At 32.4% G+C, this 25,628-nt stretch overlaps 1 protein-coding gene across 2 annotated transcripts; it reads right to left on the bottom strand.

The window, feature by feature from the left end:
- Positions 1–1,197: 1,197 nt before the first annotated feature.
- LOC141700446 (SKP1-like protein 20) lies at positions 1,198–20,382 on the bottom strand. Of its 2 annotated transcripts, none has more exons than XM_074504223.1 (11): positions 20,181–20,382; positions 19,064–19,456; positions 10,036–10,133; positions 8,980–9,198; positions 8,407–8,604; positions 8,189–8,302; positions 8,001–8,085; positions 7,529–7,662; positions 7,261–7,404; positions 2,325–2,418; positions 1,198–1,648 (listed from the first exon to the last, which is right to left on the bottom strand). In XM_074504223.1, the coding sequence occupies exons 3-9, from the start codon at positions 10,069–10,071 to the stop codon at positions 7,330–7,332; spliced, it is 861 nt and encodes a 286-aa protein (XP_074360324.1). In that variant the 5' UTR covers positions 10,072–10,133; positions 19,064–19,456; positions 20,181–20,382; the 3' UTR covers positions 1,198–1,648; positions 2,325–2,418; positions 7,261–7,329. The 2 variants fall into 2 exon arrangements, with proteins under 2 accessions (XP_074360324.1, XP_074360325.1); XM_074504224.1 differs by having other exon boundaries at positions 10,039–10,133; positions 20,181–20,381.
- Between the last annotated feature and the right edge of the window lie 5,246 nt (positions 20,383–25,628).

Here is a 25,628-nt window from a genome sequence, read left to right as displayed (position 1 = left end):
ATTGACATACAACATATCTGTAGACATATGCGGATAACGAATTTGAATGTGAGATGATCAGAGGCGGAGCCACGTAGAGACCTTTGGGTGCCTATGCCTCCATGTGTTTCAAAAAAGTATAAATAATTTTACATAATGCTCGCATATTTGACAATATTAATCTACATAATATTACTCTATGTGCCCCCGAAATATTAAAAATTTGAAAAGTGCACCATTGCCAAGTGCCCAATTGCCTGCCTCCGCCACCGTAGATGAGCCAAATGCAGAAAACAATAAGTGTGTACATTATAGAGATTGAAATGCATAAAATCACTGAAAAATAGAGAAATCTGGATAGGAAAATAAGAGCCTTGGGGGGTGCCACGTTACACATTCATGATCCTCATATAGATTCATCTGATAATAAAACTTTTTTTTTTGTAAAATTTAAATCATGTTATTTGTTGTGGTAGTATAATTTTATAGCTCTAAATTTGATTTTGGTATATGTTAAGTAATCAATCAAGTCTAAAACCTTAAGATAAAGTATAAAATCTTAAATGGTTGGGAAATGTCCAATTGATATAATGTAAATAACCGGTAGTTCTAAAACTCCGGGGTGCCAAATTAATGTCGTAGAAGGCCTTATACTCTTCAACAATATAAAGACATATATTGAGTTGGACATTAATCAATCACATTTTGAGGTTTAGTTGAAACTTGTAGTACTTCGATCTAAAAAATATAAAGGGTTATTTTAGTGTGCACATAGGCATACAAAAAGCATAAATTCTCGTGCGTTTAACTTGTTTTTATTTGTGAAATTTTTTATTTGTAAACTTGATGTGAATGCGGGAGAATTTATTAAGATTAAAATTAATTTCACCAATGAAAATACGTCAAACTCACGAGAATTTATGCTTATTACGTACATGTGCATACCATAGAAACCCCAAAATATAAAATTTAATTAATTTTTACTCTGATTATCTCTGGAGTAGTTTGAAGTCTTGCAGGGCACGAGGAAACATCCCCGAGGAAATATTCCCTAACAAACTCCATGGTTACAATATTAAAATAGCAATTGATCACTATGATTATTTAAAAAACTACCCTACTATGTATCAATTGCTCGTGTAAATATAAAGTAGAAGTGACATGAGAAAAATAAAAACAAAAAAAGGATTGTCTACCAACTCTACGGAGATTAGCAGATAAGTTGGGAAACTGCATTTCCGAAAAAACAATCAACCGAATATATTTAAGATATTTAAGCGATGTACTATAAGGTTAAAAAGCTTGCATATCTGAATTGCACTTAAAAACTATTCATTAAAGTGAAGAATTTAACTCACAAGTACATCTGGGCTTGAGCACAATGAATTCTTTTTCTCCAATGACCTTCATCCGTTCGAGACAGAAGAGCAACTATACTTGGCACATGAAGAGAAGATATACGACTACTTCACAACCAATCTCCGCCATCTTACACTCAAAATCATTCATCATAAGCTTTTCCCAACCTAAGATACTAACTCTATAGTCTATAGGTGTTCCCAACCTAAGATACTAACTCAAAAGTCTAAAGCACTTAGTACACATGAGCCATCCCCAGGAAAATCTTGACAAATACGGATTACAGCCGATCATGCAATAGGGCCTACTCCTGTCCGTCCAAACATAGTTTACATATTAAGTGAAATATGTGCAAGGATGAAAACATCCAAAAGTTCTTAGGGAGCGAGTATGTCAATAAATATATAATGGAAGTAAGGGTTCAATTATTATATCAAATTAAAAGGGGAACTGTAAACAACAAATTAAAGGATACTTGTGCATCCTCCTAGAGACTACATGATAGTAATCTGTAATCCAACTTAACTTGCATTATTCGATTATCTTTTCTATGCACAACCAATGATACTAAGATGCAACAATGACTGAATAAAACATGATTTAAGAAATAACATTAGTGCATAAAAGACAAGGTAAGTAGGGTTATATGGCAATACTTAGTTGGTGTGATAACAAAATACAACAGATTCTGAACAACACAAGTCATTTTGTTGTTCACCCTATTTTCAGGTCTTTAATCCTGTGTCATAATACAAAATATATTTACGCTATTTACTTCAAAACCAATCATGAGCATGTTAAATTTTATCATGTCTAAAAATAATAACTTTAATGGAAACATATATACATGTTTATATAAATACGATGCATTGATTCTAAATTTGCATCTCTCTTTAGAAATTAGAACTGATGCTTCATATACCAGTTACTTGTATAAATTTAGTAAACATTATTGCACAACTTAAAGAAGGAATATAAATTTGTACCTTATCATAATCTGTAACATGAAAATCTACTTCCGGGTCTCCATATATCTGAGTAGGATCTAAATTTAGTAACCGAGCTAATTCCTCTACCATCCTGCACAAGGCGAGAACAAATAAGTAATCATACAAAAAAAGGTCAAAGGTAAATATTATGCTAGCTTTCAAAAGTGTTAAGAAGAAAGGCCACTCTTACGTTTTACTGAATCTGAAATGGCCAACAAAAGAGCAAGCTAATATTAAAAAGAAAAAAGGTTGTAGAACATTCGAAGCTGATAATATAAAAAGTAACACTGAAACTACTCCAATAAGCATGCAAAACAATAGCTGCAATAATTTCACAAAGATAAATGTATAAAATAGATACTAAAGTGAACCCTCAAATAAACAAATAGTCTAAAGGAATGCTAATGAGGTGCAGAATTATACTCGCACTTCAGAGCCCTATCATTAAGCATCGAACAACAATATATCATTGTCGAAATCAAACTGACAAGAAATCACATGTCGGGAATGTGACCGGAACAGAACTGAGAGCAGAACAATAGCACAACTTTGAGCGCATGCAGCATTCTAGACCTGGTTAACTATATGGCACATAAAAGTGGAACACTAAAACGTTGACAGGAGCATTTAAAAAAATAGTTGTTTCAGTATATGAAATTTATCTGAGAAGATGCAATATCATGATTCTTTATAAAGAGACAAACATAGAAAACTGTTCAAGAACAAGTATGTGGATGTGAGCTTGTTTTTCCTTGTGTGCAGGGGTATGCGCAATGCGTGTGAAAATGACACAATGGAAAAACTGGTTAAGAGGTCAATATTAATACAATTTATCTCAGATTAGATGGTTAGGATTATTACCACAAAAATGGCGCACTACAATAAATGAAGGTGGTTTTACCCGAAATCAAGATTTAACAAAATGGAATTCGTATGAAAAAGACTGATTACTTTATCACAAAAAAAAACAAAAGTAGTTTCAAAGATCCATTACCAAACCAAAAAGATCATTTTCAAAAATACTACATATATTCAAGATCATTGAGCTAAAAGTAGGAAGTAAGTAAATAAAGAGACGCAACCACATGAAAGCTAAACTTAATTTTTCTGCGCAGTGCGCGGACGGTTTCACACAAAGAATGAGCACATGGATTGAAAAATAATAATAAATATAGTACATTATATATATTTATACAGGAAAGGTCTTGCAAGCATACCAATAGCTTCACATTAAAGTCCACCTAATTAAGAATTACATGCTTACACTATTTGCATTATAATTCCTACACACATGTCATATTTTCTTTTCTTATTTAAATTAACTCACACATCCCCTTTTGCCTTCAACAAAACTTGAACCCTTGACCACCCGGAAAGGGAGTGAGCTAGATACCATTAAAGAAATGAATCTAAAATATGCATGGAAAATAGCATTAATGCATCTCAATAAAGCCTATGTAAAATGGCAACTTATCGCAATACATACGTTTAAACATAGCATGCCACTTGCTGAAGAAAAATAATCTCACGCTATAACTCATCTTTACTATGTATCTCTGAATTGTTAGTACTATTTTTTTCACACTTGATGCGTCTAAAGAATGTATCCCGTATTTTTCCCTTCATTTTAGATTTTCATATAGTGTTATCAGTTACGCAACAAGGCATGATTCACCTTTAATACGAATGTGGTACAAAAGCCAGCACAACAAGATCTGATATCTTAGGGCAGTAGCGCTTACATTTATGCAATCTTTGGGAAGTCCATTTACAACTTCATAAAATACAAGTCAAACAAGTTTACTAAATTACTATATCATGTTCACAAGTTTATTTAATATTTTATATATTCTATACTACTGTACTAAAAAAATTACAGAGGTCCATTAAAATTTTACGACATCATCACAAGTTTAATACATCAAGTCAATGACATAAAAATCAAACATGAAAATCTTCTTGTCAGCAATTGTGATGAAAAAATGTTATCCATGAAGGCACCATACATCTTTTCATATTCGACCATGAAAGCTCCGGCCAATGGCTGAGCCAGGAGGTAAACCTCCTACGGGCACCAAATATACATATATATATTCCGATTGAATTTAGATTTTTTTTCTAATTTCGGATATCCAAAATAAATTTGATCCAATATAGAAACCCGATTAATTTGGATCTAGATATTTACTTTTGATTCTTTTTTTACGTTAAATTTTAAAAACAATCCATATACAGCATCAACTACTACAATATGATTTTCTATAAAAATATTATGATACATCACACATTGAATAAAGTCTAAGACTGACATAAAAAAAAGTGTGTGTTGTGTCTTGTATGTGACCACCCCCACCACCTGCTCCAGCCTCCAAGTCTTTAAGTAAGTCTTCTCACCCGCTTATTTTTTGAAAGAAAAAAAATAACCGGGCGAGAAGATGAAGAGCTATATTTATATTATTAAACTGAATCTATACTATACTATAATAGCCGGAATAGAGATAATTTGGTTCAACGGTTTGGTTCAACGATAATCCTCTAATTTTGATTATTACAAAAATAGATAAATAGTGTTATATATCTAATAAACTACTAAATTATTAAACTACTACTAAAGATAGTATACTTATCCTACTAAACTACGAATACAACTTATCCTATTATTAAAAGATATAAATAATAGTGTTATATATCTGCTAAACTACTAAATTGTTAAACTACTAGAAATAGTCTATTTATTCTACTAAATTACGACCACATGTTATTCTATTATTTTTATTATAAATTTATAATCATTATATATTTATATAAATATAAATATATAAACATTTAATGCTCTAAACGACTCCTAGATTCTGTTTTGGAAAAAATAGCCTTCAAGAAAAAAAAAAGTCCAAAGGGTTGTTAATAGACTCCCATTGTAATAATTTATATTGACAGAGATTATCCACTGTAGGATGTGTAACCCACTTAAGTTCAACCTCTTTAATGGTACGTATACATTTTCTTGGAAAAGAGCTTTACCATTTTAAATTTATTTAATTTCCATAGTAACTAATATCTCATGTTTCACCCAGGTAAATCTAGTAACCGCTAATTCACTTCCATCACATCCAACAAAATTTGTTTCATATTAGTCTCTCTGCCGGATGGATAAGATCTGTTTTCCTAATCTTTCACGGTTAAATCCTTTAATAGGCGTGTTCTAAGTATATGTAACGAGAATCCAATACTATGGGTAATGTCAAATTTGTTAATTGACTAGATATTATAACATAAGTAATTTCAGGTTTACATATTAAGATAATACGTCTAATTCATATAGCTATTCTAGTTAAAGCGTTGCTCGAATAATGACTATATATCCGGTGGACAAAACACCGAGCTAACTCTAGCAAAAAGCAAAAACATGCAAGTAGCAATCAATCCAACACTTCCAAGTAATTTCATGAAGTAAACATCTACTATATGATGTATTTAGTATACTAGGTAGATTTGAAGATAAATGTATAAAACAACATAAAGACTAGACATTTAAGAAATCATCAGAACATTGGTTAAGACTAGCGGTAAGTAACACTAACCTCTATTTAGACATAGGCCCTAATGGGCAAAAGTAGTCGGTCAAAATTGTGTCATGTTCAATGATCACAATCCCTTGGCCCAGAAAAACTTTAATATTGGCTCACATAACATATGTTAACTTTCTCCAAATAACATGAGTTTCAAAAATTGTGACATTACCTATATTCAGAACTATTTTGTTATTGCTTCATTGGGCAAAACACAAGAATACAAATATAATAATGATTACCGGAGGCAATCCTACTTAATGTGCTAGCTAATCGTAATGTCTTTATGATACATTTTTATCATTTGTTAGTGAATTATTTTCATCATTTACCTGCAAGAAAATATGATTACAAACGGGTTAAATATCGAAGTGATCACTCAAGTGAAGGTCATATATCACTTAAGTCATCAATCTCAACAGGGTATCATCTGAATCACTAAAGTCATGATAAACATCAAACAAATACCTCTAAATATGTGCTTGAGAATTAAAAATTATTTTTATGAAGTTCTATACATTTTTCTTGAATGGTGCTGCAACCAAATGAAAAGTTATGGATTATAGTATTTATGATAATTTATCTAGATTTGGTTAAGTCTATATTCTAATAATTTTTATTTAAATCAAATAAAATAGCTATAAATTTATAAATAAATAGTAGATAAATTTTTAAAAATCTAAATATATTATCTAAAATACTAGAATACATAACTTTCATTTGGTTGTCGTAGCATTCAAGATAAATGTATAGAACGGCATAAAACTAATTTTTAATTCTCGAGTACATATTTAGAGTTACATGTTTGATATTTATTATGACTTCCGCGATTTAAATGATACCCCATTGGGATCAGTGACTAAAGTGATATATGGCTCTCACTTCAGTGACCACTTTGCTACTTAATCCGATTACAAACCTATGAATCCTTACTAGAAGTCAACTTTTTTAATGTTCCACCGGATAAAAAACAAAGTTATTCCTAAGGTGAAGACTTAAAAATCTAAAATTTAACACGCACAAACACTTACTTACACACAGACACACACACATATATATATTACATCTTCCACACAGGAATGAAGCATTTATAAAAGACTTAGCCACTCCGTAGTGGCCCAATCAATCATGTGTAGTGACAAATTGTTATTCAGCTCCCAAAATAAGTATCTCAAGGTATGAGATCCAAATAGATTGCAAATGACAAAAGTACTGTCAACAGGATTAATTGAAATTTCAAAACTTGGAAAAATACATGATTTATAAGAATAAGGGGCACAGTCAGAGAAAACTAAGGCAAAATGTAATTTCGGGTATAACTAATTTAATTATGCTTTGAAGACCTAGAAGATTAACAGGCTAACCTAGTAGTCTCTGCATCCTTCACAGGATCCAAGTTATCATAAAATGTGTCTTCTTTGACATTGCAACTTTCATCTTGTGCCCAATATGTCTGCTGTATTAGAGCTGGAACCACTAGAATTTGCAGAATCCGTTGCATTTATATCCTAGAAAAATGTCAATGTTCATCTTTATTAGGTACTTAAAATTTAGCCCAAAACTAAACAGTATGTTACTGAAAGAGGTGCAATAAAAAACCAACAATATCACAATGGATATCAGGTGGCTGACCTCATCATTTTTTTCAATGACTTTCTTTGAAGTAGAGGCTTTAGTAGAAGCAGCAGCACTACTGGAAGAGGTTTTCTTTTGCTCCTGCTTTTTATGTTTATCTTTTTCCTTTGTAGTTTTGACCCCTTGGGTATCTGCCAAAGTAACGGAACTCATTAATTCTGGAGTTTGCATAATGAAAAGCAAAAGCACCTTAGCATCTTTCAAACTACAATGTGCAACCGTAGGCTCTGATGCAATTATAAGCATCATTTTCCAAACAACCATCCAGACTTAACAGAGTACCAAAAGCATCACAAGAAGATACCATAAGATGATTACACCATAGATAAATTCCATTACTTTTTACTAAACATGCTTGTCTATTGTGATGTGTGCGCCCAGGTAGCACACAAAGAGCTTCAGATATATTATTTAAGCCAGTAAAAAAGGTTTGCATGCTAGAAATGAAGGGGTGAAGAAAGGAAGGTACCTCCATCTCCATTAACAAATGATACGAGATCATCGACTTCACGAGTATCTTTATCTTGACTAGGGTTTACTCCAGCCAAGAAGTCCTATCATTATAGTAAAGTAATCAACAGTCAAATTTTTAAAAGAACTATGGAATTTTGAATAAATCTCAGTTAATCTTTATCAGATGAAACGTTCAAAGTTCACCTTCAGTTGCTCTACATTCTTCACTAATGACTCTCTCCTGTTAGAGTAGAGCTTCTTACGTAGCCTCGTTCGTGTTTCATACTTAGGGCACTCTCGTAAGTTCGACTTTTTGGCCTGCCCAATTGCTTAATCAACATTAGATTAACAAAAGAAAGAAAACACAATATGTTTCACAACTTGATATTAGACAATAAGAATGCTGGTTACAAGAAGAAAACCTTCGAAAGATCCTCAGTTAAATATGGGTTCAGCATACGGCATATCTCTTCAGTAGGTTTATTACAAATCTTTTCGGCCAGTGCATTTTTGGTGTCCTTAAACAGTTTTCCCAGTTGCAGGTGGCTTGAAAGTTTAAGCAACTCCAACAGAATTCTTGCATCCCTTTGGAGGAAGTTTTCATTAAAACTCTCGTGCGCCTATTCAAAAAGAAATCAACTCTAAAATTTAAATTGTTGATGTCCTTCATGCTATTGCAGAGGAAATTCTGCCACATAATATACCAAAGGAATCAATTCTTTTGTATTCACTTGCTTACATAGTTACTGGTCATTGCTTTGAATTCAAAGAGTTACCTGAAACCTTAAATTCTGCACATTTTTCAACCTTTTAAAGATGAACTTTTCATATCCCCCTTCTAATTTTATTTGCCGATGTAAGGAACTAGATTTTTTGTGTTGCATTTTTCATTTTAGTCGTCTTACAGTTGGGAGAAGTACAAAAGATTTTACAGCAGTCTTAGTGTAGAAAAGAAATGGCATACCAATCATAAGTTTCAAGCAATTATATCTAACCTGGAGGGAGTGGCGTCCTGCATGAAATCTGCAATAGTCAATCACTAAACTCAAAGTAGTAGGTGTAATTTTTTCAGGTAGTGTTATAGGATTGTTCTTCGAAGTTCCAGCTCCTGATTCCATTTCATGACGAATTCCGGGGCATGCTATTGCAACCTCAAATTCCACCTCTTGTACAGAACCGTCAGCAGTTTGAATCCATGCACAGGATTCCATAGCCTATAATCCACAATAAAATATCATAAGAATAAAACCATATGAATTTAGGGTACAGAGTACAAACTCTATGGCAGCGAAGACAGATTATGTATGCTGCATGAGATCTCATTTTCAACACAAATACTTCAGGAATGTTAGGTACCCCATGGAGCCACATTATATTTTTTCATCAAAAAGTTTCTATTTTAGTAAACATTAAAAAAAATAGCCAATCACTACACAGTATCATAGTTTTGTAAATTATTTGTATCTATTAGCAACACAAGCAAAACAAATCACTTATTTTGTGTTCTTTTTAACTTTGGAACATATGTGCACTATTTTGTAATTATAAAAAACCAGTCTCAGCTTTTCATTAGAACAAAGAAGTTATAGAACCAAACTTTTTCTGCTGTACCCCTGATTTTAAATTAAATAAGTAAATTTCAGGGTAATTGATTTGAAAGATTTTCAAAATCACTATTTAACCCTTATAAAAACGAGATTAAATTCTTAAAGTGAGCAATAAATCAAAACCAAAAACAGCCCTGAACTGAGAATATTAAGTAAAAAAATAAACTCTTTTACTATTAAGTATTAAGCTTTAAGATTGCCAGTTGTCACTACACGCTGAAAAACATTTAATCACGTAACAACATAGACGGAGGGAGAAATGATACAAAAAGGAAGTCATTGATATCAAAGAAAGTCATTCTGTTAATTTCTCAGTAAATTATATAAAGAGGGGAAATACTAAGATAACATATTAAATTGGACAAAATAAGATATTAAATTGGACAAAATAAGATATTAAATCGGACAAAATAAAAATGCACAGGGATCATAAAACAACACTACCACGGGTTTCTTCACTTCTCTTTCAGCTTTAGACATGGTATTGGCAACAAGGTTGTCTGATAGATTTTGTTCTCTTCACTTTACTATTTAGATGTGACCTGTGTTACAAGAAGATTTGTGAGCAAATAAATTTAGATATATGAACAAAAAGTTGTACTGGAGATTGACATAGAGATTACTAAATGTGACAGATAATAGTTGCATCTGTTTTAACTATCCTGAAGCATATGAATATCAAGAAATTTGATAGACTTGCAAAAATGCATATAGACATCATAATCTTTAATGAATTTGACTTTTAAATGCATGTCAAGATAAAAGTTTCATCACTTTCAGTGGAAGTTTCAAATGTAAACTCTTAACATGATTGCATAGTAGTAGCCAGTAGGTAGTAGGTAGAGAGGATTAAGGCATTTAAGAAAGGTAACAGATGCAGTAAAAAAAATTACTATTTTATTATTACTCTCCACACACTTTAAACTATATACTTATATTATAAAATACTACTCTAGTATAAACAATTATAATCTATAACTAAAATTGACAAAACGTTAATGGACAAAATATTTAGCAGATTGCATTTAACTCGGTGGAGCTACTACCAGTACTACCTCAGTTTTAATTTAAGCTATGTTAAACTTTTTACACATGCATATTCAGGTGTAAAAAAATAAGATTTACAATAAAAATTAATGTTATATATGAGTATTACCTTTTACATCTTATTCTTAACACCATAAAATACGTGCAAAAAAGTCAAATGTAAATTAAATTGAAAAAGGGGGAGAAATGTAAGCTACTACTATGAGAACAGAACGTATATACTATACACACGGGGTCCACAACGGACAGGTATTTTCCACAAGGCTTAGCCTAGCGCATAACCTCTCCTCCTGGCAATCAGAGGCTGAGGATACAAACTTCATAGGAGGCATGTGTATGTGAGTAATTAAAATTCTGGAATTGACATTGACTAAGAAAAATATTGCACTTTCACAAAATAGCAAGTTAAATAAGGAAAAAAGGAAGAATTAAACTTGAAGAGCTAAGAAAAAGTTGCGACAAAAAGGACCAATATTTTAACACACTGCTTTGTATATTAATCTTAAGTAATAGAAACAAGAAGCATCAAACACTATATCAGACATAAGAAAGTGAGTGAACATCAAAAGCTAACCTTATTTCAGAAGAACATCAAAACCAACATGATATCTCAATTATCAACATATATTATACACAAATATGCATTCCCTGTGCAACCCAAGTAAACTAATACCAATAAATTTTATGAATACATATAAAACATGCAAATCAACCATAAAAACTAGGCGTTTTTATAAGACCTGAGATAAATGACTGGGATATGTATGTGCGGTGGAACCTCTTCCAAAAATACTCTTTTTTCTCTCTCAAAAATCAAACTACCTTTCTTTATATCAGAATATCAACGGCTTTCTGTATACTAAGAACAAAATTATAGTCACGCTATTGCTGCTCATTACAAACAGCTTGTAAGTGCGTAATTTATTTATTTTATATCAAATGCAAAAAAATACATTAATGAGTCTCCAAGAAACGGGTCCCGCCAATTAAAGACACGGGTCCTACCAATTAAAGACGGGTCCTACCAATTAAACAAGTCTAAGAGTTATGAGATACGTGAAACAGAGGTAACTTTAGCTGGAAAAAAAACTCGGGAAATGTTATTTAAAATGAATAAAAGTGGGGGCCCTCAACTTTCTATTGGAAGTATTATATGATGATAAAACTTTTCTGAAGAGTGGGTCCTATTAGTGCGACGTTTGCCACCATAAGGAACATTCCTCGTGAATGTATATTGTCCCACTCAGACATTTAACTTTTTGAAAGAGTAAGAAGCGGTTTCAAAAAGCAACATGTACAAAAAGCGCATACACTATGCAAGGCAAAGAACACGTTGCTAAAAGTGGGCCAAAATTTGATTTATAATTTTGTGTATTAGTATTAATTAACAATAAGTATGAACTAAGAAAAATTAATATATATGCAATTTTAGATGACCCAAATTGCATATTGTCAAACACAATATTTCTTTTTCAAAACTTATAAACAAATTTGTAAATAAACCAAAAATACATAGTCTGATTTTAAATAAATTAATAATCAAATTTGTAAATAAACTAATAATACATAGTCTGATTCTAATTTATCGGTACCAATAAATTAACATAAAACTATGATTAAAACAAAGAAAAATAGATATGAAGAGAACAAAGAGACAAAATTTGGGTTGATATAAAAACAATGATTATAAATTTGGAAGCACAAGGACTAGTTGGCAACTAGTGGGGGGAAATTGCGTTAGTATGATCTTCTTTTTCTCCCTAAAACAAATCTACATAATAATTTATTTAAACATATGTACAGATATACATATGTACAAATATACATATATACAATATATTTATACAATATCATTAAAACCAAAACATTTAAATTTGTCAGTTTGGTTTACGGTCGGTCATTCTATTCAATAAAATAACTAAACAAATAACATTATTATAATCAATAAGAACTAACTAGCCAATTAACTTATCTAACTAAAAAGCATTGCCTTTTACATCTTTTTAATATAAAACCTCCAAAACACCAATTACACCCGCATCAATTGCAATCATTCATAAAATATATAAAAACAAATTAGTGAAACACACTGAAAAGCATCAATTTCGCCCACGTCAATTGAAATCATTAATAACTAAAATATTTAAGAAAAAAACATGTGCATTCACATGTTATAAGCGAGTATATATATAAAACTGAAACATCACCTTGTTGTTTTTACTTGTATAGCCATCTATTTTATGTAAGCTTTATTATAATTTGTCGGTCATCATAAAAAGTTCCTAAGTGCTTAAATTAAAGGAAGTAATCTATATTTTCCATCCTTAGGAATGTACCTTAATATCATAAGTTCTAGACGAATAGGACCCACTTGTCATAATAGTCCTTTTGTCTTCCGTTACTTTTCATTTAACTGTAAGCCTTCATTAATCTTCATGCTTTCCGTTAGATAAATTAACTAAGAGTTGAACCTCGATGAATGAATATCCCTTCAGACCGCGAATTTCGTCACTTATTTAGGCAAAATTAACTTATTTCTATTATGTTGGAACCGGGAAAAAATATTATTTTCATTGTCGTTTTTCATTTATCAAATTTTTATTTATCAATATTCTACCGTATCTGACTGGACTTCATCTCTATATAACATTTTACGCCACCTTCTAAATTTTTGGCTTTTTAACCTTTTACCTACCTCAAATTTACGCATTCAGTAATTTTCTCTCATAATAAACATTATTTTTAACAAAGTAAAAATCTAATAAAACCGACCACTTTATGATATACTTGTAACCTTTCAGTTTTTAAATTTATACGGGCCTAACTCTAATTTAAACAAATAGTAAGTTTATCCCATCATCATGGGCAATATTTCTTGTAAAGTTGTACTCCCTCCGTCCCGGTAGGTTCTTAACATTTGAAATGGAAAGTTCGACACACATTTTAATGCTCTTATCTAGTATAGTCCAATAACTTATTTTTAAGATTTTCCTTTTTTTTGAATAAAAATTCGAACATTTCATTTTTATTCAAACAAAAAAAGTTTTTAAAATACTTAATGTTTTAAATGTTAAGAATTCATTGGGACGTAGGGATGGAAATCGGGTCGGATCGGGTCGGGTATTGCAGAATCCATATCCAAACCCGAAAATTTTATTCATACCCAAACCCGACCCGAACCCGAAAAATACCCGAAAATGAATACCCGAACCCGATCCATCGGATTTCGGATCGGATTCGGGTATACCCGAAACCCGAATTTTTTTTGAACTGGATATTCATACCCGAACCCGAAACCCGAACCCAAACCCGAAATCTGAAAATTTGTATAAATTATTGATAGTGGAAGTGCTTGGGATCGAACACGCGACTTGTAGAGAAAGAGCTTTAATGTGTCATCTTGAACCACTACACCACATCATTAATTGTGTTATTATATGTATTGCTAATATTTAAAAAATCAACTCAATTGATACCCAATTTTTTAGATTTATTACTAAAAGATGTTTTGTTAACCCTGTAAACCTTATCACCCGTTTAAATGATTGAATAATTATATTTAATTAAACTTTATAGTTAGTTAATTTTTAACATAAATATAAAAATATATGTTCTAAAAATTATATAATAATATGTATAATGTATATTATTAATATATATATATATACTTAGTTACCCGGACTCTTCATTTTGCTTAGAGTACCCGTGTCGGACACTCGACACTCGGACATGGGTATGGACATTTGGACACTTATTTTAGGCCAAAAACATGTAAATTTTTCAGAATATTGCCGAGTCCGACACTTGGATACGAACCTGTGTCCGACACCCATACCCGAGTCCGGGTAACATAGTATATATATATATTATAATGTGTAATATATAAAATTCTAATATTATATATATAATTAATATATATAACAATTCAGGTTTTTTCGGATTTCGGGTTCGGATCGGGTTCGGATCGAGTTCAGATAGAGTTTCAGATTTCGGATCGGGTTTCGGATCGGTATACCTAATATCCAAATCCAAATCCAAAAATTTTCGGGTTCAAAAATTAAATCCATATCCAAATCCAAAATCCAAAAAATCGGGTTCGGTAAATCCAAAATTTCGGGTTTCGGATCGGGTATCCGTCAGATCGGATTATTTTGTCATCCCTATTGGGACGGAGGGAGTAATTACAAATCTTGAGAATAGGATTTCCCGATTACAATTGTATTTCTTAAAGTTAATAGGACCTATATCTAATTTATGTTGTTAGTAAACATTCATAAAATTATTAGATCTAATGGGACCTACTTCTGTACACATTTCTCATCATCCTTCCATTTTCTTAACTTTATTATCGTAAAGATAAAAGCATATGTATATTAAAAAATTGAGAAACTTAAAAAAAATGCATATTCATTTAGACATCATAATCAATAATGAATATGACTTTTAAATGCATGTCAAGGAAAAAGTTTCATCACTTTCAATGGAAGTTTCAAAATTAAACTCCTTACATGAGGCATAGTGATGCTAAACAAATAATTAGATATTAGTTTGTATTTATTTTATATTACTCCCTCCGTCCCAACCATTTCTTTACACTTTCCTTTTTGGGATGTCCCTTCCAATTCTTTACATTTCAAAATTTTCCAGAAGTAGTAAAGTTTTTATAATATAAAAAGTAAACTCATCCACTACTTACATCCACTATACCCACTTTATATATAAAATATTAATCGGTCCCACCACTTTACTCACTTTTTAAACTTTCCACCACTATTTTATCATTTTTCTTAATCCTCCGTGCCCAAACCAAATGTAAACAAATGGTTGGGACGGAGGGAGTATTAGTTAGAAATAGATTTCATTGTTATTAAAAATACATTTTTATATATATAAGTATTAGTATAGTACGGTAAAGAATAAGAAAAAGATTTATTTTCTTCACAAGGAAGATTTTACTTGGTGTTTAAGTTTTAGGAGTTTATATAAACAATTGTAATCTTATATATTGAATAGAGTTAAATATTATTATTTGAATATGCGGATTTTTGTGTGTTTTTACTGATTCTCTGTAGAGATAGGTCATTTATCCCTTGTTTAACCCTTTACCCAATCCAGTAGTATCAGAGAGTGTCAGTGTATCAAAGCCTTTGTTCCTCCACCCAAACACCAACCGCACCAGTAACCAATTACCATATCCAACCATTCCATTACCAAAATTAGCCTACAAACGCATGAAAAATCACTGCCCAGCCATCTTGTCTTTCAGGAATTTAATCAAATACTTCACGGCAGCCAACATAAACTGTCCTAGCAACTGCCCGCCACAAGAAACTGCTCCCGGCAGCCACCAGAAGTTGCTCCAGTTGCTACCAGAAGAGCAGAAACCAAACCCTAGAACTTGCAAAACAATAATAAATTTTCCAGAACCTGTAAATCGGGCATTTTTTTAATAATAATTCATGTTGACGAAGTAAACAACATTCTTGATACGTATATTGAGAATAACGATTCAAGATTAAGAAATTTGGAAGTTACATTTGAAGGTATGAGTTTGCAAATGCAAGATGTGCAAGCAACACTCAAATTAATTATAGGTAAACTTGGTCTGCAACATAATTCTCCACCATAAAGACCTCCATCTCCGCCTCTAAATCAACCTAATGGTGAAAGAATGTCAAACTTTATGTTGTTGATGGAGAAAAAGTACAAGACCGCCAATTACCCAACATTATGACCTATTACCTAACATTATGAGGATGATGCGCCTAAAATTGAAGTTGTGAGCAAGAAAACCGACATCATCATAGTGGAGCACTTTGATTTTGTAGGCATCAACAACATATTGAGCACGACTACCACAAAAAACTTTTATTCTTCGCATCTTGTTCCCTACGATCTTGCTATGGAGTTAGAATTGGATGTGTTCAAGGGCTATGACAAGTCATCCCTTTGTTCGTTGATTCTCAAGTATTCTAAAACTCGTGGACAGGTATTTTTCAACGGCGAGGCGAATGCTAGGCGAATGCTGTGGAACAAAAAACTAGAATACTAGTTTGTATGTATTTAATATTGTTAGTTAAAAATAGATTTAATTGTTATTTAAAATATAGTTATGTCATATATATATATAAGTAGAAATATTCTAGATTATGATTCAGAATAAAAAAGGATTTGCTTCCTTTATTAGGAGGATCTTACTTGGTGATTAAGTTATAGAAGTTTATATAAACAATTGTAATCTTATTTATTGAATAGAGTTGAACATTATGATTTGAATCTGCGGAATTTTGTGTGTTTTAGTTAATCCTCTGCGGAGATAGGCCATATATTTCCTTGTCCCGCCCTTGTCACGCATCACATGTTAAGATGCAATGCAAGGCTTTTAAGAAATGTAACAGATGCAATGAATAAATTTACAATTTTATAATTACTCTCCATACACTAACATACCCGACGTCCACAGTTATTTTCTACAAGGCTTAGCCTAGCGCATAACCTCTCCTCTTGGAGGTTGAGGATCTAAACTTTATTGGAGGTATATGTGTGTGGGTACTTAAATTATAGAATTGACATTGACTAAAGAATTTTTTTTGCTACTATACGAACTTCATTGTGCACTTTCAAAAAACAGCAACTTTAAAAACGAAAAGAGTAAGAATAAATTTGAAGAGCTGAGAAAAAATTGCAACAAAAAGGACCAATTTTTTACTCACTACTTTGTATATTAATCTTAAGTAATTGAAACTAGAACCATCAAACATCATATCAGACATAAGAAAGAGCGAATGAACAACAAAAGCTAACCTTCAAAAAAACATCAACAATCAACATGATATCTCAACTATCAACCTATCTTCTATACAAATATGCATTCCATGTGCAACCCAAGTAAACTAATACCAATAAATTTTAAGAAGACATATAGAACATGCAAATCAACCATATAAATTACGTTTTTTATTAATCCTGAGATAAATGATTGGAATATGTATTTTTGGAAACTCTTCCAATAAACTCTTGTTTCTCTCTCTCTGACCAAACTACCTTTCTTCATATAAGAATATTAATAATGTGTTGTGTCATGTGTGTATATACTAAAGTACAAAAGTATAATCACACTATTGTTGCTTGTATATAACTTATTGCATTCTGAGAAAGAGTATATAACTGCATAATTTATCTATTTTATATATCAACAATAAAAATAAAATAAAAGAGTCTCCAAGTAATGGTTCCTACCAATTAAACAAGTCTAATAGTTATGAGATATGTCAAACAGAGGTAGATTTGGCCGGAGAATATTATTTAAAATGATTAAAATAGGGGGCCTCAACTATTTTATTGGAAGTATGATGATATTTGTCACACTCAGACATGTTAACTTTTTCAAAGAGGAAAAAGTGGTTCCAAAATGCAACACATTCGAAAAGCGCAGAAACTGTGAAAGGCAAAAGCTGACGTTGCTAAAAGAGGGTCAAAATTTGATCTATAATTTTTGTATTATTAAGGAACAATGAATTATGAATATGAACCAAGAAAGATTTATATGCAATTTTAGTTAACCTAAATTACCTAGTGACGTACACAATATTTCTTTTTAAAATTTATAAACGAATTTGTAAATCAACCAAAAATACATAGTCTGATTTTAATTAAATTGACAATCAAATCTGTGAATAAACCAAAATAACAGAGGTTTTAATTTACCAGTGCCAATTAATTTACCAAGTGCCAATTAATTTACCAGGAAACTATGATTAAAACATGCAAACAAAAATGGATATGAAGAAAAACAAAGGCACGAAATCTTGTTGATATAAAAACAATGATTACAAATTTTTGAAGCACAAGGACTAGTTAGTAGTGGTGGGAATTGTTTTAGTATGGTCTTGCTTTTCTCCCTAAAACAAATCTACATAATAATTTATTTAAACTTATGTACAAATAAACAGATTTATACTATTTCTATACTATATTATTTCGGATTTTATGAGAAACTAAGAATATATCTTGATGACATATGATTGTTGATGAGTCATAATTGTTGTTGATATTTAACAATATTAAAGCCGAAATTTTATAATTTTGTCGGTTTGATTTTTGATCGATCATTCTATTCAATAAAATAACTAAATAAATAAAAATATTTTAATCAATAACAACAAACCAGACAACTAACTTTTCCAACTAAAAAACAATACTTCTTAAATATTTTTAATGTAAAACCTCCAAAAAAACACCAATTACACCCGCAGGCAGCATCAAATGCAATCATTAATGAAATATATATAAGAAATCGTGAAAACACAAAAAAAACATCAGTTGAAATCATTAATGACCAAGAGATTTAAGAAAAAACCCCAGTATAAGCTACTAAGGTCTACACTGAATCACAACCTGTATAGAACGAAGGAAATACACTTACAGCTTTAATGAGTCATGCCCCCATCAATTTGCCATCCCACCAATTCTGTGACATTGAGACTAAATACACGCGCAGGAACGGATATACCAATATTTGCCAATAATATTTCCAAGTGATGGGCTGATGGCATGCAAAACTGAGAATGAAGCATGCATTACACCATCCATGGGGCTATGGTTTTCAATTGCAAACTACAGCAATGGAGCATCCATGAGACCGTCCATTTGAGCATTGGTTTCCAATTGCAAACTACACCAACGAAGATGAAGATGCCAGTTCCGGAAAAGAATTTAACAGAGCATGAGAGCATGATATCACTTAGTACAGGGAGGGGTAGGTGGACCATTATAGATAGCCAGATAGGTCAGTTTCTTTGTTGAACATGCATCTCACCTTCATTGCAACAAAAAAAACAAAAGAATATTTAATATAAATAATTTTCTTAGTAGCATCATATACATAGCAAAATAAAAGAAAGAACTAAAAAGGATGACAATGAAAAATGCAGTATCAAAGTGTGAACCAGAAAACTAAATTTCCATGCCAACAGATATATCACGAGGATATTTTGAATTGACTGCTAGAACAATTACTGACAATCTGAAAACGTAGATACTAGTATAAAACATTGGTCGTATTTATCACAAATTCTTGGTATGACCTCATATCCTTCGCCATGCACGGGTAACTTTTAGTATTCTTTTTTATTAATTTTTACATTCTAATATTTGTTTATAATCTGCATCTGTTTTCGAGTTATATTTCGCCAAACATTGCAATAATAAACACTTAACAACTTACTAACAGAGCTCCTCTATAGCGAATTTCCTTTCTATCACCATCTCAAGTTCGAAAACCAGAAACAATTTGCTAAAATCGAAACGTATATCGAGTTCCTTAAATTCACAACTCAGTCACTTCTACAACTTAACAATAGGTGTGTACACAAATAGGCTTCTAATTTCGATAATTGTACTTGCTTAAAGTCCTGAAAAATATGTATTGAACTAAATACTTAACCAATATGAGCATTGAAAAGGCAGAATAGTCATGATAAAAGTATGAAATAAAATTAGGTTAAATCATCAAAATAAGTGAAATTAGAGAGAATACATACAGATATTTTGTATCTATTGGAGCTGTGAGAGATAAGCCGGCTTGAGTTAGTTGTGTGGGACCCATAGTTTGCTGCCGGAGCCATTTTTATCGGCGGAGGTTCTGATCAATCTTGTTTTCCGGTACAGTTATCACTTATGAATATGATTCATGTCAAATTGTATTTAGTTCAAGAAAATTAACAAATGTAGCAGTTTTTTAAAAAATGATGTATTTTATTGTCCTTTAAAAATAGAAGCCTAAACCCGTGCATCTTGTTTTTAATATTATATAATTTTTGAATTTAATTTGAAATGCAAATTCTAAACTCTGAAATTTATTTATTAGAAATATTTGATAATATAATTTGATAATTATTTTATATATGCATGTGTATAATTTAGTTAAATTTTAGTTTTTAAAGAAATATCACTGACTTAAAGATTTAGTTTTGTTAAAATTCATAGGTGTGTTTACAAAAGATAATTATGTTTTAATTAAAAGATAAATTTTAGCTAATATCAATAGTAAACGAATTATTTTTATTTTGGTATACCGAACAAATCTAATTAATTATATTCAAATTTATTTTGGGTTAATTTGTTTAAACTCCGGATCAATGATAAAAAGTTTATGTGTCAATGATAAACCCAGATAAAAGTACATATTATTTTATGTTAGCTGGGATAATTATTTTCTTATTTTAATTTTGATTTATCATGAATCAATTGTATAATTTTTTTTAGCCCGGATGAATAACATGTATTGATCTATTTTAGTCTCACGTAATTATACTGACTAAGGAATCATCTCTATTTTAATTTTATTTAAATAGTTTTGGATATTACAGAAATTGAAAAAAAAAACCGTAATTATATAAACCCGAACATTTTACACACAGATGTGCAATCAAACTTTTAATATTTCAATTATTAGGGTCGGATCCTAGTTATCCCATAATCCTAACCCTACATTATACGTAACAACGAATTAGGTAGACTTTAATTTTATTTTAACACGGATCAATAATATAAGAATTACCTTTAGTTTTGGCGTAGATCAATAATATATATTATTTTATTTTAGCCTTAACCCAGTTATATCAACAATCTAATTACATTTAGTTTGTTTTTAATTTTTTTTAGCTCTGGTTAAATATTATTTTATTTTAAGCCAAATAGATAACATATTTTGTTTTATTCTGATGACATTATATCGATCAACGCATTATGTTATTGTTAGTCCCTTAACAATATAGCAAGAATTACAGAAGGGGGGTTGAATGGAATTCTTTATCTTTTTCTTTTAATAAAAATGTTCAACTCGATTATAGATATATCTGTTTTGATTAGCACAATGCGGAATATAAACTTTAATGAATCAAAACAAGAGTAATTAAAAACAAGAGTCTTTAAAAACTTTTTGGTGGATTTAAACAATTCCACCAGAGATATATATTAATATATCGAGAGAACTCTGTGTGCAGAAATGCTCACAGCTGCTTTTACAAGATAGAACAACTAAGAACACAGGAAATGCTAAAGATAGTGCTTACAAAGATTTCTCTGTATTTGTTTCTAAGCTCACTTAGTTTTCTTAGTTATCTTTATATTTGCTACTCTCTTGGTTTATATATATTACCAAGATTACAGAGTCAAAAGAACTGAATAAATATAAAATCTAACAGTCTTGATCTTTGCTGCTTTTCGTCCTCTATTACCCAGTTAATAGGCTTCCACAGTGTTTGTATCCAATCTCGACGGCTGTGTGTCAGCTTTCACTGTTCAACTGATGTTTGAATCTTGATATTATCATCCGTCGACTTTTAGATCATCCGTCGATGACTTAATTGATCATCCGTCGATGTCTTAATTGATCATCCGTCGACTGCTATTTTGAACATCCGTTGAAAGTCATTTGATCATCCGTCGAAGCTTTGTTAAGCATCCGTTGATAGCTATTTTGGCACTTGACTTCATTTCACTTATACAGAATTACAAGACATTGCTTATGTACAGTTAATCAACCTATTCTGCATATCTAGTCAAAGTCAACATGACTTATATGCTACTACAGATTCTATACAAAGGTGCATACAACACTGTGCTACAAACTTATCATTATATAAGCTACTCACTCGATGGATAATAAATTACTCATCCGTCGGTACTCAAACTGAGTTATCCGTCGGGACTATAATTCTTATCCGTCGAGTGCTACATTATTTCACTAAGTAAAATCTACTTAGATGTTTTGTTTAGGTAATCATCAAGTGCACAACATATTCACAACAATCTCCCCCAATTTATGTCTACTGGAATTGTAGCCATAAATTAAGAGACACTTGATGATAACAAAACATCCTAAACATATATCTTTAAGGATAAGTAGATAAAACTGAAAGTGCTTCAATTTAAACAAGGTATACAAGGTTTGGCTCACAGTCAATTCAAGATGCTCCTCTAGCCTGAGCAGATTTTTCTAGTTTCTTGAAGGTCTGGATCTTCTTCCAAGCTTTCTGTTGTTTTCTTCAATTTGATTCTGGAGCTGTCTGTGGAATTCTAATTCATCAGATTCTGAGAGATCTAACATTTCTTGCATTTCCAAAAGAGTCTCATTGCTAGAGATACTCAATTGGTCTTCTAGTCTGAAGAATCTTCTCACACCCTTGTCATCCATGAATTCCATCAGCCAGTAGGGCCTTAGATGCACTCTTCTCCCTGTGTATGGGATGATAAGAGTTTTGGGTAGTGCATCTTTGGCTCTAACACTCCTTAGCTCTTCAATCTTCTTCAATACTAATCTTCTTGCAGTTACATTAAACCCAAAGTTTTTCTTGAAGGATGAATAGACTTTGATCAACACAGCTTGGCTTTCTTGAAGTATCCTGTGAAGAGGCCACTGAATCTCCCTTCCTCCTTTGTACTTGAATACCAACCTTTCAGGTAGGTTTCTGTATGCATCAATTGCCCTTACCTCATCCAGCTCCTCCAGATAAAGGTTTAGGTCTGAAAATTCCTTGATGTCACACAAGTACAAGTAGTCTTCCTTGTTGATCTTGGGTTGAGCTTTGACTACTGCCTTGGATTTGAGAGGTGACAGCTTCACTTTCTTGACTGCCCTTGATTTTGTCCTTCTTGGCTTGGTGAGAATTGGCAAGTTGAAGTCAGTAATTGGTAATTTATCCCACTCTATTGGCTCATCCTTTGGCACAATAGGCTCTCCATGTATGTTCCTGTAGGGGTCTACCACCCTTATGTCTTCAAATACCACAGAGGGCTTTGATGCTTGAGTTTCAGCTTTAGTGGATTCCATTGGAAATTGATCTTCCAATTCCTTGTTAACAACATCCAACTTTCTTTTTGTTCTTTTAGCCAATACTTTCTTTCTTGGAGATTTCTTCTGTTCTTCAATCTTCTTCTTTGATCCAGTAGCTTGAGTTGGTTGAGAAGGAATTTGTTGAGAAAAGTTCACAGCCTGTAGCTTGGTCAAGATAGCAAACTGTTCTTTCTTTTGTTTAGACTTCTTTGCATCTAGAGCAGCTTGCCTCTTTTCCTGCTTCAATCTGGCTTTTTCTTCTTCCTTTGCTTGAGCAAATTGTGGATGTCCAGCTACCACACAAATTTCCTTCCCATTTCTGAATATCTTTGCAATTCTCTCTCTTGAGGCTGAATCAGCTGGATCTTTGTAGAGAAGAATAGATCTTGACAGAAGCTTCTTTTCATCAGGCTTGGGTGTCTCATACACAGTATCCATAGGGTTCTTCAAAGATGACTTTGGATAGTTTGCCCATGGTTTAAGAATCATCTCAGCCTTTGTAGTCTTGATGCAGGAAGATTGTCCTTTCTCCAGATAGTTCATGCTCATCTCATTCACATTGATTGGCTTGACATGAGAGTGATGGATTGCTGACTGATCTGGTTCCTTGACTAATTGAAACTTTCTCTGTATTTCCTCATCAATCTTTTTCCAGTTGATCAGAGTCAACTCTTCTTTATCAGCATCTTTCAAACTTGCTGCTGCATTTATGAGATCTATACCATCTGCAACTGGTGGCTTGGAGATAGTAATTGAAGGTACAATTACTTTGCTGATTTGAACTACAATGTTCTCCCCCTTAGTTGGTCCTTTCTCCCCCTTACTTGATTCTCTCTTCCCCTTTTTGTTATCATCAAGTGAAGGAGTTAGGCCTTGTGCTTTAGCCAGTTGCATGAGAAGATTTGTCTGAGTCTGTTGATTTTGAAGAAGTAGGGCCACTGAATTCTCAATAACTTGAACTCTGGTCTCCAGTTTGGCTATCTTCTTTTCAGAATCTGATTCTCTTCTCAACCTTTGTAATAAATCATGCATGGTACCATATGGCATTAGTGAATCCAGTTTCTCAGAGTTGTATGTCTTTAAGTCAGCTATCTCCTTTTTCAATTCATCCATACTGATATTCTGTCTGGAGTGTTGGATCTTCATTAAGTGCAAGGAGTCTAGATGAGCTTTAAGAACAGCCTTGGTACCAGCATCTGAAACTTCTGAAGGGCTTGCTGAATAGCTGTTACTTGTCTTACCAAAGACACCTCAAATTGTCCTGGTGTAAAGTACTTTGCCCATGCCCATTCAGGTAAACTTAAAGCAGAACTTTGGCCTTCAGCTCCCCCTAAGTTCATGCTTCCATTCAAAGAACTAGAGTCATCATCATCAGAATTTACTCCAAATTCTTCAGATGGCTCTCCAGCTTGAGGAGGCATCCTGTTGACAGCAGCTTTATCTCTTTGAAGAGATTCTGTGGTGTGCACTAAGTGTAAAGTCTGCTCTGCCTCCACATTGCCCTGAGCAGCCAACAGTTGATAGGCTGAAACAGGGTGAGTAAAAGTGTCAGCATCCAAGGAAATGTTATCAATTACAGCTTTGTAATGTTGCTGAAATTGTCTTTCCTTTTCAGCATCATCCACAATCATTGACTCACTAGCAATGGCTGGCTCCATCCTTATTGCTCCAGTACCTGCTTTTCTCTCATGATCTCTCTTTTGTTGCATCAGGGTCTCACCCTGGCTCCCCACCCTCACACCCTCACCTTCACCTACTAAGGTGGGACTCCTCTCACTCACTTTTGCCAATCCTGAATGAATGGATTGCTGAGATTCACTCTTTTCCTCTCCTTTTGCCTGGGAGCAACCCAGCCTCTCACTCAATACACTCTCCTCTCTCAGTCCTAAGAGTGATTGTATTACCACCAAATCTTCTGTACTTGAAATTATTAAAGTTTGAAGTTGTGCAGAGACACTCGATGGATAAATGATATCCGTCGGGTGAGTGGTAAAGCTATCCGACGGATAACTGCTGTTAAGCTTATCCGTCGGGATACAATCACTACTCGACGGATGAGCAATATCCATCGAGAGAGTAGAAATGAATAAGGTGGGAAGAGAAACTATTGTTGACTCTGTGTTGATTGAAGTTATTTGAGGCACATATGTCA

The sequence above is a fragment of the Apium graveolens genome, unplaced genomic scaffold (genome assembly GCF_009905375.1).
Source record: "Apium graveolens cultivar Ventura unplaced genomic scaffold, ASM990537v1 ctg2398, whole genome shotgun sequence".
Lineage (NCBI taxonomy): Eukaryota > Viridiplantae > Streptophyta > Magnoliopsida > Apiales > Apiaceae > Apium > Apium graveolens.
The sequence above is the reverse complement of the archived record's forward strand: the minus strand, read 5'-3'. Positions and strand labels throughout refer to the sequence as shown.